This window comes from Opisthocomus hoazin, chromosome 11, assembly GCF_030867145.1.
Source record: "Opisthocomus hoazin isolate bOpiHoa1 chromosome 11, bOpiHoa1.hap1, whole genome shotgun sequence".
Classification (NCBI taxonomy): domain Eukaryota; kingdom Metazoa; phylum Chordata; class Aves; order Opisthocomiformes; family Opisthocomidae; genus Opisthocomus; species Opisthocomus hoazin.
In genome coordinates, this window is record NC_134424.1 from 19,495,942 (window position 1) to 19,507,375 (window position 11,434).

The window sequence follows — 11,434 nt, forward strand, 5'->3', positions numbered from 1 at the left end:
TCAGTTGAAGAGACAGGGAAGTTAAATAACTAACAAAGCTCACTCCTGCCTCATAACACAGGCACGAGGTACACAGGGCTTTAATAAAAATCAGTTCACAAAAACACTGAACTTTTATTCAGGTTTCAAGATTTCCTTTGTTCACTTCGCATTATATTTGTTCTCTAGACCCTTCAGAGTTTGCAGACAAGAACTAGGTTTTATTAGGTTTTATATGGGGGTAGGGCTTCTTTCCTCTCACTGCTAATTTTTCTCTTTACTACTGCCTTTGCAATCAACTCTGGTAAGTTAGATCCTCGTTTTCACTTGCCACATACTGAGCTCACCTTGAGGGTGGGGAAGGAAGGGGCAGCGGTATACATAAAACTATGTCAACTTTGCAAGACTCCCACTGATCTAGATAGCATAAAATAAAGCCATCTTAACACTGCTCTGTGCCATCACTTGGCATTAATGACCATCCTGAGCCTTTACAACACATTGCAACAGTATAAGATGCTCTAGGATCCCACACCATCACACGATTGGTTTGTGGAGATGAAGTTTGATGTTGAACTGTTGACCTATTCCCTTTATGAAGGAGGCTCTCGGGATGCAGCGAAAGATCCGACTCCCAGGATTTGCCAGAATGGTTGAACATGACTTGCATTCAGACTATGAACTAATGCTCTTGCAGGATTATTTCCATTTCCAATTTTTTTGAAAAACATATATATTAAAAATTTGCTGTTTGCTGACAGGCTTTCCAAGCAATTTCTTCAATTCATACCTTCTGACACACCAGAGTTTGTAAACCCAGAAAACTAACTTGGTGTCACTTAGAAGTGACAATCCAGCTGCGGTCTGTAAGCCACACTGTTGCTGTTCTTGTCCTGTTACTGTTGAAACACTCCCTACTGCACTCTGACATACGCTGCCTCAGCATCACATTTAACAGGCCCCCATCCACACAAGGAAGGTTTCTTCACTTTAGCCCAGAAGGCGGAAGGAAGTAGAAAAATGTCACTCACCAACAAGCATGACCACAGCTTCCTCTGCCTTAAGTCTACAACAACATCCAAGAGCATTATTCTGACTCAGGACATCAGCTAAAGCAGGCCCCAATTAGTTAGCATCTCTTCCAGCAAATTTTTTTAAACCTATGATGTACCTAAAACCCTCTACTCCAAACAGACATCTGGCTTTCATCGATACCTGAAGCACTGCAAATACAACTTCTGCCAGAGCCAGCAGATCCCCTTACTATCTAACTTGAACAAAAATGTATTATCTCCACTAACACCGAAATACCCAAGCTTTCACCATCCATAACCACTCTGCCTGTTGCACAGAACCCCTGGAGAATGAAAAGAGAGCTATCAGACATGTCTGGGCATAAATAATGTAGGGAACCCAAGGAGCTGAGGGGGAGCAAGAAGTGCCAGACTGCCATAAACACAAGAAAATACATGTTTAAATTTATTTTAATTTCTTAGAATATAGTAAATTTCTGCTCTTATGCCTGCAAGAAAAAGCCTTGAAATAGCATATGTTTCCTTCAAGTCACAAATCAGACAATAGACAAAGATACATCAAAACATGCCTCATGATTTTCAAGAGACCTACTCATTTTCATGTGTTTATGATTGGCTTTCTGCCCCTCGCATCTCCTTCTTTTGTGCTGCTATTTTTAAAACATAGTAAGACCAGCAAAAAAGTTGTGCCCACAAGGTGAGGCATGGTACAGATCTGTGCAGAGAAGCTCCACCAGATTGCTGTTATTTCCACCCAGTGCCAGATCAGAATCTGTGCGCTGACTTGTACATTAAGAGCAATCCGGGTTTCTGAACTGCACTGCTCTGGGATGTTGGGTCAGATAAGCACAGCAAGTCCTTGTGCAGATACTAGGCAGGCCACAGGTCTGCCAGTAGAGGTGTGAGAAGGCATTGGGTGGAATTTCTGTGAATGTCCTGGTAAGGCAAGAGTAACATCAGTTTACCCAAGACAGGCATGGCTTGGGAAACCACAAATGCAACTGACAATTCAAATGTTTCTCTTGTAATAGAAGATGTCTTTTAATTAATAGTGTCACTAGTACCTACACATCTCCTAAAAACAATCTGTTGGTCCAGGGAATGTTTTCCTCATACACACAATACAGTGCCAGTCATTCAACACCCAGTTTAAAAAAAATTAATCAAGTTTTTAAATCTTGTTTTAAACTTGCCTTATGAGCTTCAATAACATCTTCTCAATATAATCCCCTTGATTCATCCAATGAGTCACCCTCTTTCTTTCATTTAATCTGACCAATGCGACTACAATCACAAACCCCACACCACCACTCTGATGGAACAACATCCTCACAGCTTTTGATCTTGATCAATGTTTTACAAGCTCCATGTGAAGATACTAAAGTTATTTCAACTATTTAGTGATTCCTCTGATATCTATTATTTCTGAGAATTACATTCATGTTTCAGAGACAGTCTGCTTAAGATCTTTACAACACAAATTTTTTACTAAAAATTGCATGTATTTAAATACCACACTTCTGGTTCAACTTCCAGACCAAGAAAATTAATTACCAACAGGTAATCAGGTATGTAAAAACCTCAAGTAAAAACATGGTAAAAGCTGCTGCCAAGTAATTTCAGATATTCAGATTTAGAAATCTATTTAGTAGATCTTACCTGGTGAGAATAGGGACCATGTCTTGCCCACTGCCATGTTCTTTCTCCCATTGCTCAAGCAAAGTAGTGAGCTCAGCCTTGGAGTCCACATGCCCAGATCCTGAAGTCATGGCTTAGCCTAAGGCAGAGGTAACAAGGAAAAAAAAAAAGAAGAAAAAGAAAGGCAAGAAAATTGAGCAAGAAATCCCATACAGTTTTGCTGTCTTCACTGAAATAACTCAAATCAAGTATCACCAGTCGTTTGCAAGAGGCAAGTAAATACTCAGCACCAAAGAACGAGAAAGAGACTATTAAGTGACAGAATACTGCTGAACTTCACTTTCAAAGTTGGAAGTTTCTTTCTGGCCCTTTGCCTGAACGATAGGGAACATGCGCACACTTTGAACGCAAGTCTTAACTGGCGGATGCCAACCCTGACCATGATGGGGAGCATGGACACCTAACCACAAGTGTGTCCGGTACTGAAGCTTTTCAAAACCCTACCTCAGTCCCGTGGGCAGACCCGAGTTATTCCTTTGCTGTTGCTCAGGGATTTACTCAAGAAACAACAAAGCAAGATTATGCTCAGTGTCATTATTCTAGTTTAACACCCTCCAGACAGCAGTGAAAGTGCCAAGAATCGTACCAGCTTCACCCTGCCAAGGAGGCAGAAGGCAGCAGCACTGAGCAGCTGTGGGCAGTGGAAGGAGCACTGGGACGGTAGCTGGGAAACAGAGCAGGTTGGCGCGTCACTACTTGTTCAAGGTTTCCAAGACCAGTCAGTGGCTCTAGTGAGAGGGAAGAACGATCACAGGAGGGAGCACTGGAGCAACTGCTTCAGGTTGATCAGCCTTTACTTGCAAGACAGCAGCTGACAGAAGATCGATCTTCCCATCCTAAAAAGTGAGGTCCCCCTACAGCACCAAGTGACTTGTTAAGGTACCATTTAACAAAGGGAACTACCACACTGGATTCTGTTTAAGCCTCCAAATTGCCAGGTGTCAATTTTCGTCCGTCTGATAACAATCTACTAGAAATATTAACAGACCAAACTAGAACACAATCTGTCTCAAAACACTGCCATCTCCTTCATTTCCAAACTGACAGACTGTGATTGCTGTGAAGACTTGTAACTTCTGGAGGAAGGGACATCCAATCCTAATTTATACATTGACCTTGTCTTGGAAATGGGGGGCAGAAAACAAAGCAAAAGAAATTCCTTCACGTCCAAAAATGCACAAAAATTTCCAGCATTTCATTAGCCATAACACAGCCAACATCCATCTGCTACGAGATTAAACATCCATTGTCGTAACTGACTCAGAGAAAGACCTTTCAAAAACAATGTTAAACACAGATATGTTTAAGACAGTGACATCAACTCCTGAAATGTATATTCAGGAATCAGTCAAATGACAGACTGTAAAGGCAGCCGCAGATCAACATAGATTACACAAGCATTTATAGCCCAAGTTCATTCTGAAAAACATTGCCATGTTTAACTGAATCCTGGATACCTCTAATTTGCTTAAAATCTTTTCTTACTCAGGGAATGGATGAACAACCCTACAGCTCTACCTCCTGTCTCATAGGTGCTTTTGAATTTAATGTATTGTGACTGGTTAGTTAAATGGGAGACAAGAAGTGAAGATCACCTGGCTAAAACTGCACAAAAATCACCACCCGAAGACTATGAAAAAACAAACCTGCAACTACAAGAGACTCAGTCTGAAGAACACCATTTCAATAAGTACTACATGAAGCGAACATAGGCTAACAAAAAAACCTACCTAAGCATAAAGAAAGATTATGTTTTCTAAATTACAAGTAATTATGATTTTATCTGGAGCATTCACTACTCATTCATCACAGAACTAGACTGGGAAATTTGATGCAAATCCATAAATCGCTTGGGAAAAAACACTACCTAAACATAGGCAACAGAACATTATGAGATTATACACACCCCCCCCGAAACACCTTTAGAAAGGAAAACTACACCAAGCTCATAAAGCTCCATTCCCTTTTTCATTAACTGAACAACACTTGCCAGCAGCACTTCTGAGCTTTTAAATATCACAGATAAACATTCAGAGAAATCTACTCTGAGCCTCAGGACGCAAGTGCTGTAACGGTATCTGCATTCAACCATTTCAGACATCTCCACCTTCCCTCTGTACCCAAGGGACACAGAAAAAAGTGCCTTGTGAGCCCAGAGCTTGTGTAAGGCCTGTACAGGCCCTCCTGCAATCTAAAGAATAGTTTACTTCCCCTAACAACTCTTAATTATCCCAGCTAGAAAGTAAGAAAAGTCCAGCAATATCTGCAACAGGTCAACAAAGTTCCAGTCAGGAAGACCACAGCAACTGCTCACATTGCCCCCTGGGACACTCAGCGCTATACCAGAACGAAGTGAAAACAGAAGAATACCAGCTGTCCCTAAGATCTGGAGTATTACCCCACTGAAGGTACATTCTGGGTCTAAATCACTGGTGCTGACACACAACTATTTTCCCAAAATAAAGTTAAAACACAAAAATGCCACCCTTTCTATAGGTACACAGCAACGAAAGTAAACCTCTCACCAAGATATCTCATCTATTCCAAAGGTTTATCCCTCCCAACCTATTCGAATAAATGTGGCTATTCTAGATGGCACCGCAAAGAGCAGTGGCAACAAAAACCACCTCAGAAGCATCTACTGCCACAGTTCTCGTATTAATGCATGTTAGCAGTAAAATTTATATGGACAGAATATCATGACAGGTGAATGACTTTTTAAATACAAGAACCAAAGCAATTCCTGACACACTTGCTTTTTTAAAGAACTCCATCTTAAATCAAAGTGAAGAACCCTGCAGAAAGGACGAGACCATAAACGGTATGAACCAAGTAACTGTCAGAAAAATACCCACCCTGCTGGAGAGGAAGGCCTGTGAGAGCAACTCTGACTTTCACGGTTTCCCTTGGACAAGCTGGTCAACAAATTCAACTTTAAATGCTCTCCAGGAACTAGCAGAGCAGGGAGCGGCTGTCTCATTGTGGATTTAAAGCCATAGGGGTGTTTGGGGTTTTTTTTTAAGCAAGTTTTGAAAATCATGGCTACTACAGATTTCATTTACAGTATCCAACAACCTAAGGAATGGAATATTTTTTCCCAAACACCACTATTGTCAAAATATCATATTTGGCATTAATAGAACTGATATATACAAAACATAAAGCACTTACTCAAAGGATTTGACTCTGAAAGACAAATATTTACAACCTGAACTATCACTCACTGAATACTCCCACTGAAAATTCACACATGAAAGTTTCAGCACAGTGGTACACACAGTGTTGCTTTAATATTAAATACTACTTAGTATTCCAATATCATAGCAAGGATTTTGTGAGCATTTTACTCTTCTGAACTTAGATGTAAAAATTAGACAGAAAAGGGAAACCCAAAGAAGTTCTCAGACACAGATACCTAAACTACTCACGTTTTTTAAATCTCAGACACCTTAGTGCTTGAGTCACCTTAGTCAGACGCCTCTGAAGAGGGAAGAAATACAAGTCCTCCTGACCCTAACTGCAAACCTCCATAAGCACACGGTACAGTTCAAGCAGTTCAGCTTCACCCTGTCATTCCTCCACATACATGAGCGTCCCACCGACTGCAACACTACTACAGGTCACTCACTCATTGATTTTGTGTTGTGTTCATGGAAAGGATTATGAAGTTCCAAACGCACTGACTTCAATGCAAACATGCATTTTAAAGTATGAAACTTCTTAGGTGAAAATAAACCTATTCGCAAAATCTGAAAATCAATAATTTGTTTACTTGGGAAACAAGCACAAAATCCACACCTTAGCAATTCAAATGGAAAATGAAACAGCCACAAAGCAAAAAAAAAAATCGTACCTTAGGAAACACAAAATCAATTTTAACCAACTTTTAGAAAGATTGCACATGTAAATTCATATGTGGACAAAAATTACAAGAGGATTTCCACATCTACATGTTTAGAGCCAACTCGAATTCTAAGAACTACACACTGACCTAGCTTAAATAATCAAGTTTCACATTGCTCCTAAGCATGATTCTAAGTATGGCTGAGGACACAATGCAGATTAAAAGTCTAACATAATAATATAACACCATAAGGGAAAATTAAGAACTCATAAGTTGGAATAGAGTTAAACACATAGCAAGCGGGGCAGTATATTTGTATGTTCTTCCACGTTGATAATTTAACACAAGAAAATCCTTACTTTAAAAAAAAAAAAAATCTCCCTCTCATCACAATTATTCTTTAACTGGATGAGATACCAGACAGCTATTTGCATAAACCTGTTGAGTCCGAAACAACCATGCTGAAGTCAATGCTGAAGCATAACAAATCATCAACCCTGAAGCTCACTTGTGGCAGAAAGTATGCCACAAATGAACAGAATCTTCACAACCTACGGAGAATAAAATCACGCTTCGGTATCATACGTGAGTGAAGCTCTGAGGGAAGTCCTCGTTTGTTCAACTTCCCACTTCAACCCCTAACAGAACTCAAATTCGGCTGCTACTACAAAGATATTCCTAACATCGCTTCAAATATTTGTTTAAAATGTCATATTTTTTGTACAGCTAGAATATTTTTAAGGCCAGGGAAAAGCACGAAGTTGTTTGGCTGCCTGGAATTTCTGCTTTTACCAACCTGGAACTACGCGCTGACCTGCCAGGACAGGCACAGAGCCCGGGAACAGACTGCAGCTGCCCGCCAGGGCAGGCGAACACCCGGTGCTCCGCTCCGAAACCAGGCCCTCCTCACCCGGCCGGGCCGGCTCCTGACAGCTCCTCTGGGCCCGGACTGGCAGCGCAACGGGAGCGCAGGCGCTCGCCGCGAGGGAGTGGGCCGTTCGCCGGCACCCAACGGCAGAAACCGTCGGCGCTGCCCGTTCGAACCGAGGGTTAAAGGTCGCCCAAGGCGGCGGGGGGCACCACCACCACCCCCCGGAGCAGGCCCCGGCGCAGGAGGAAGGAGAGCCCTGGCGCAGGGGGAGGGGGGGCCGGCGGAGCACCGGGGCAGGCGGGGCCGGCGCGGCGCAGGCCCGCCCCCCCCCGCCGGGAGGCTGACAGGCCGCGGGGGGGAACGAGGCGCAGCGCCCCGCCGGGCCCCCGCCGCCCCTCGCCCGGGGGGGGGGCTTTTTGGAGGAGACCCCCTAGAGCGGGGGCAGGCGCGCAGGCCAACCCGCCCCTGTCCGTCGGCGGCTCCCTCTGGGCCCCAGGCGACCCCCGCCCGGCGCGGAGGCCGCGGCTGCCAACCGGCCCGGCCCAAGCGCGGCGGCGGCGCGGCGCGGCCCCCGCCCGGCGCCCTGTACCTGCCCGATGCCTCGCTGGGTCGCCGCCGCTGCTCCGGCCCCTGCGCTCGGCCCCGCACACCCCGCGGCGGCCGCGATTGCTATGGCGGGCACACACTTTGCGCGTCACCACGCTGGGGGCTACGTCACAGTGCGCGAGGCGGTGTTGAAGGAGGGCGAGGAAAAGGCCAGGGCCTCGCGCTCGGCCTCCCGGGAAACGGAGTTCGCGCGGGGTGAGCAATCTGCGCATGCGCCTTCCCGGAGTGGCGCCGCGGGGGACGCTGGGAGTTGTAGTTCAAGGCTGGCGCCGCCATTGACCTGCTCCAGCCCAGCCCAGCACACCGCGGCTGAGCGCTCGCTTGCGCGTTGTTCACCTGCTCAGCGGGGCTTCCCGGCGGACAGCGGGGTGCTTTCGTGCGAGGGCAGCTCGAAGACGAGAACGCCTGCCTTCGCTCCCGCGCCAGGGCGGTTTTTCCTTTTCTCACCTGTGAGACAGGAACATCTTCCCATTTCTTCCCAGTTAAATGGGGACCATTTTTGGCGGTGCGAGTAGAACCCCACAGCGGCACTGAACGCCCACCTCAGCCCTGGGCCATGCCCGACAGCAGGAACCAGAGGCTGGTCTGGGTCGTTTCTGAGGCTCCCCAGGGCCTCTCGGGCCAGCTCCTCTGCCCACATACCCACCCTTCCTCCCTGCTGCCAGCGCCGTCCTCTCCCCAGTCCTGTCCTCTAACACCCCGCAGGAGAAGCTGCCTGCAATGACAGAGAGTCCGTACACAGAGAAACCCTTCAGCATTGCGTAGACACATCCCTGTTTGCTTTCTGCATGCAAAGTCTTCCATTCTGGGATTTTTTTCCCTGTCTGTGTCTCCACGGTGGAAGAAGCCCAGCTCTCTGTGGAGCACTGTATGCTTTTACAGTGGTAATAAACTGCTGTTCTGCACTGTCTCTTCCCCCTGGCATATTAAGTGACCCATGGAAATCTAGACACTCTCAGCAAGGTTGCTATTTCTGAGGGAGAGGAAGGCCTGGAAGGGTACACGCCTCACCCATACACCCATGGCTGGTTGGAGGATCAAAGGTATCGGACCTGCCTGCAGCATTATTTTCCATTATTATATATCCATAGCTGCACCGTCTGCTCCCCCTGCAAGGCACCTGGCAGAGCTGTTCAGGGGGAGGCTGCAGAGGTTAGCACCTCCAACACTTAAGTTCAAAGGGCTAAGAGCAAGACAAAAGTTCCCAGTTCCCGCCCCATCTGTGGTGCACTGGAGATAGGATCAATTCTCAGCGAAAGTAGGGTTCAGTCCCCAGGCTCACCTGAGCAGGTAAGGAGGCTTGGAGCCTGCTGCATAACTGCGGGAGCCTGGTACATTGTCGGAACAGGACAGCTTGCAGCTACCCCTCAGCAGCTCTGCCCCAGCCTCCTACACAAGCTGCCTGAAGTGCTTGGGCCTCCAGCTCCTGCATTTCCAGGCCTCAGGAGACATTTGGGAAGGGCTCAGTCTAACACCCTTGTTCCCCACAGGGCAGAGGAGAGTCCTACCGGCTCACTTTTCATGGCCAAGACAGTATGAACTCTCCTTTAATCTGGCTTCTCTTTAAAAGCAATAAAACCCCAGCTTGCACTGCAGTCCTCTAGTAATTCCCCAGGTACTGGCAAAAGCTTTTCTCTTAAAAGAATAAATAAGAGTAAATAAGAGGAAGCAGGGTCCTCCCTCTCAGGGAAAAGCTTCATAAGCACTGGCACCACGCCCAGCTGAGATGATTCCCCCCCCTCAGTGTCCATGCTAACCCCCTTTCTTGCACTGTGACTGTATAAACCCCTGCCCCAATCAGTTTTTGGACAGGTACAGATTCTGCTACCACACTTACGATATTTGACAGTGAAATCTCGATTAACAGCAGGATAATGACTGCAGCAGTAACCCCCCTGAGCACTGGGTGTAGTGAGTTAGCCCCCTCCCTCGCACCAACACTTGGCTTTAATAGTGCAAATGAAAAAAAAAACACAAAACCACCACATCGCAGTGGATTTCAGAGCAATAAAAACAAGAGGCCAGCAGTAAGTTTGCACCCCTTGTACTGCGGGATCTTCTGGCTGAGAGGTGGCAGAGAGAGAGGCCAGTGGTGTGCAAGGAGCGGAAGGTTACCTCTGCATGTTCACCTCCATGGGGTCCGCAGCCAAGAAGACAACATACTCGCACACCATGGTCAACTGAAAGTAACAGTGACTTAAGGCTAAATCAAAGCTTGAACTCCCATGAACAAAATAACCACTTCTCTCCATCGCTGTCATATCCCAGATCACCTCACAATACTGTGGTAAGATCAGCAATTTATAAGCAGAGGATAAAACCACTTCACCAGGCTCTAGTAAGCTTCTAGACTTAAGGACAACTAATTGTAGAATTGGAGGAGGAACGGCACTGGTAGGAGAGCCCAGGTAGACACAAGCTGTGTTTGCAGAGGGTGCCTTGAGTACAGCGAAGAGTGGATATATGCAGCTGGGATGCCTCACCAGCTCACAGCTGCCGACAAAGGCAGAGAGCCCCAGACCCAGGCTCCAGGCAGCAGCTTCACCTTCCTGCCTGAGCCGGCCTTTGCTCTGAGAATCAGAAACAGGGTTGTGATCAGGGAGCTTGCAACATTCAGAAAGACTCCTCACTGTGGCTGCCCTACAAGGAGAGCAAGAACCCTTTCGGCTTTCAGGAGTGAATTGCTTACCTTGACCTCCAGCGAGTCAGTTTGCTCATCACCGTGTTTCTACTTGCAACTGGGAGTCTGCTGTAGGGCAGCTGAGGCAGCAGTTATGACTTAGCAGCTACCAACCTCTGCAGCGTAACTTGCTGTGTGACTCATAGCAGGTGAGCAGGAAGTTCAGTAATAGAGTTCAGTCCCTTCTCAGCACTGGTGTGTACCACGCTGCTGCTGCAATTACACACAGCACCCATTTGGATTCCCTGGCAGGATCTAGGGAAGCATACAATGCCAGGAACTGAACCTTTGGGAGGGTCTGAGGCTGCCTTGCTAAGATGCTTGTAAACGGAAGTGTGTTTCTCTACAACTCCCATGCCCCGGGGGACTGCAGAAGCCAGGCGGGAGGTCGGACGTCTGGGGAGCTGCACCTGGGAACCAAAGATGCTTCCAGGAGTGCAGTGGAGGTCAGTCTGCTTGCACATCGGTTTGGCTGCGATGTGCTCCTCTGCGGAGTGCTTTCCTCCCCGCCATCCTGCCAGTCTCCTGCAGTGCCGATGGGCACCTGGGGAGCAAGCAACAGACATAAAGCTCTCCCAGGAAGCCCTCAGCTCCAGCCTTGGTACCATCTATCGCTCTTCCAGCCTTGATCTGCCCGGATAGTGCAGAAGTTGTTTTATGAGGCCCAATGCAGTACCGTATCAGCTAATATTTGCAATTATGTCCCTCATGCTGCAGGGGCT

The 11,434-nt window shown here is 46.8% G+C and overlaps 1 protein-coding gene across 2 annotated transcripts in view; it reads right to left on the reverse strand.

The window, feature by feature from the left end:
* The window catches only part of DCAF1 (DDB1 and CUL4 associated factor 1), a 53,331-nt gene extending 45,214 nt beyond the window's left edge, over positions 1-8,117 (reverse strand). For both annotated transcript variants that reach the window (XM_075432624.1, XM_075432625.1), the window contains exons 1-2: positions 8,016-8,117; positions 2,673-2,790 (exon numbers count right to left, since the gene is read on the reverse strand). In XM_075432624.1, the coding sequence (XP_075288739.1) occupies positions 2,673-2,782 (110 nt within the window). In that variant the 5' untranslated portion in view covers positions 2,783-2,790; positions 8,016-8,117. The remainder of the gene's footprint in view (positions 1-2,672; positions 2,791-8,015) is intronic.
* Positions 8,118-11,434: the final 3,317 nt, after the last annotated feature.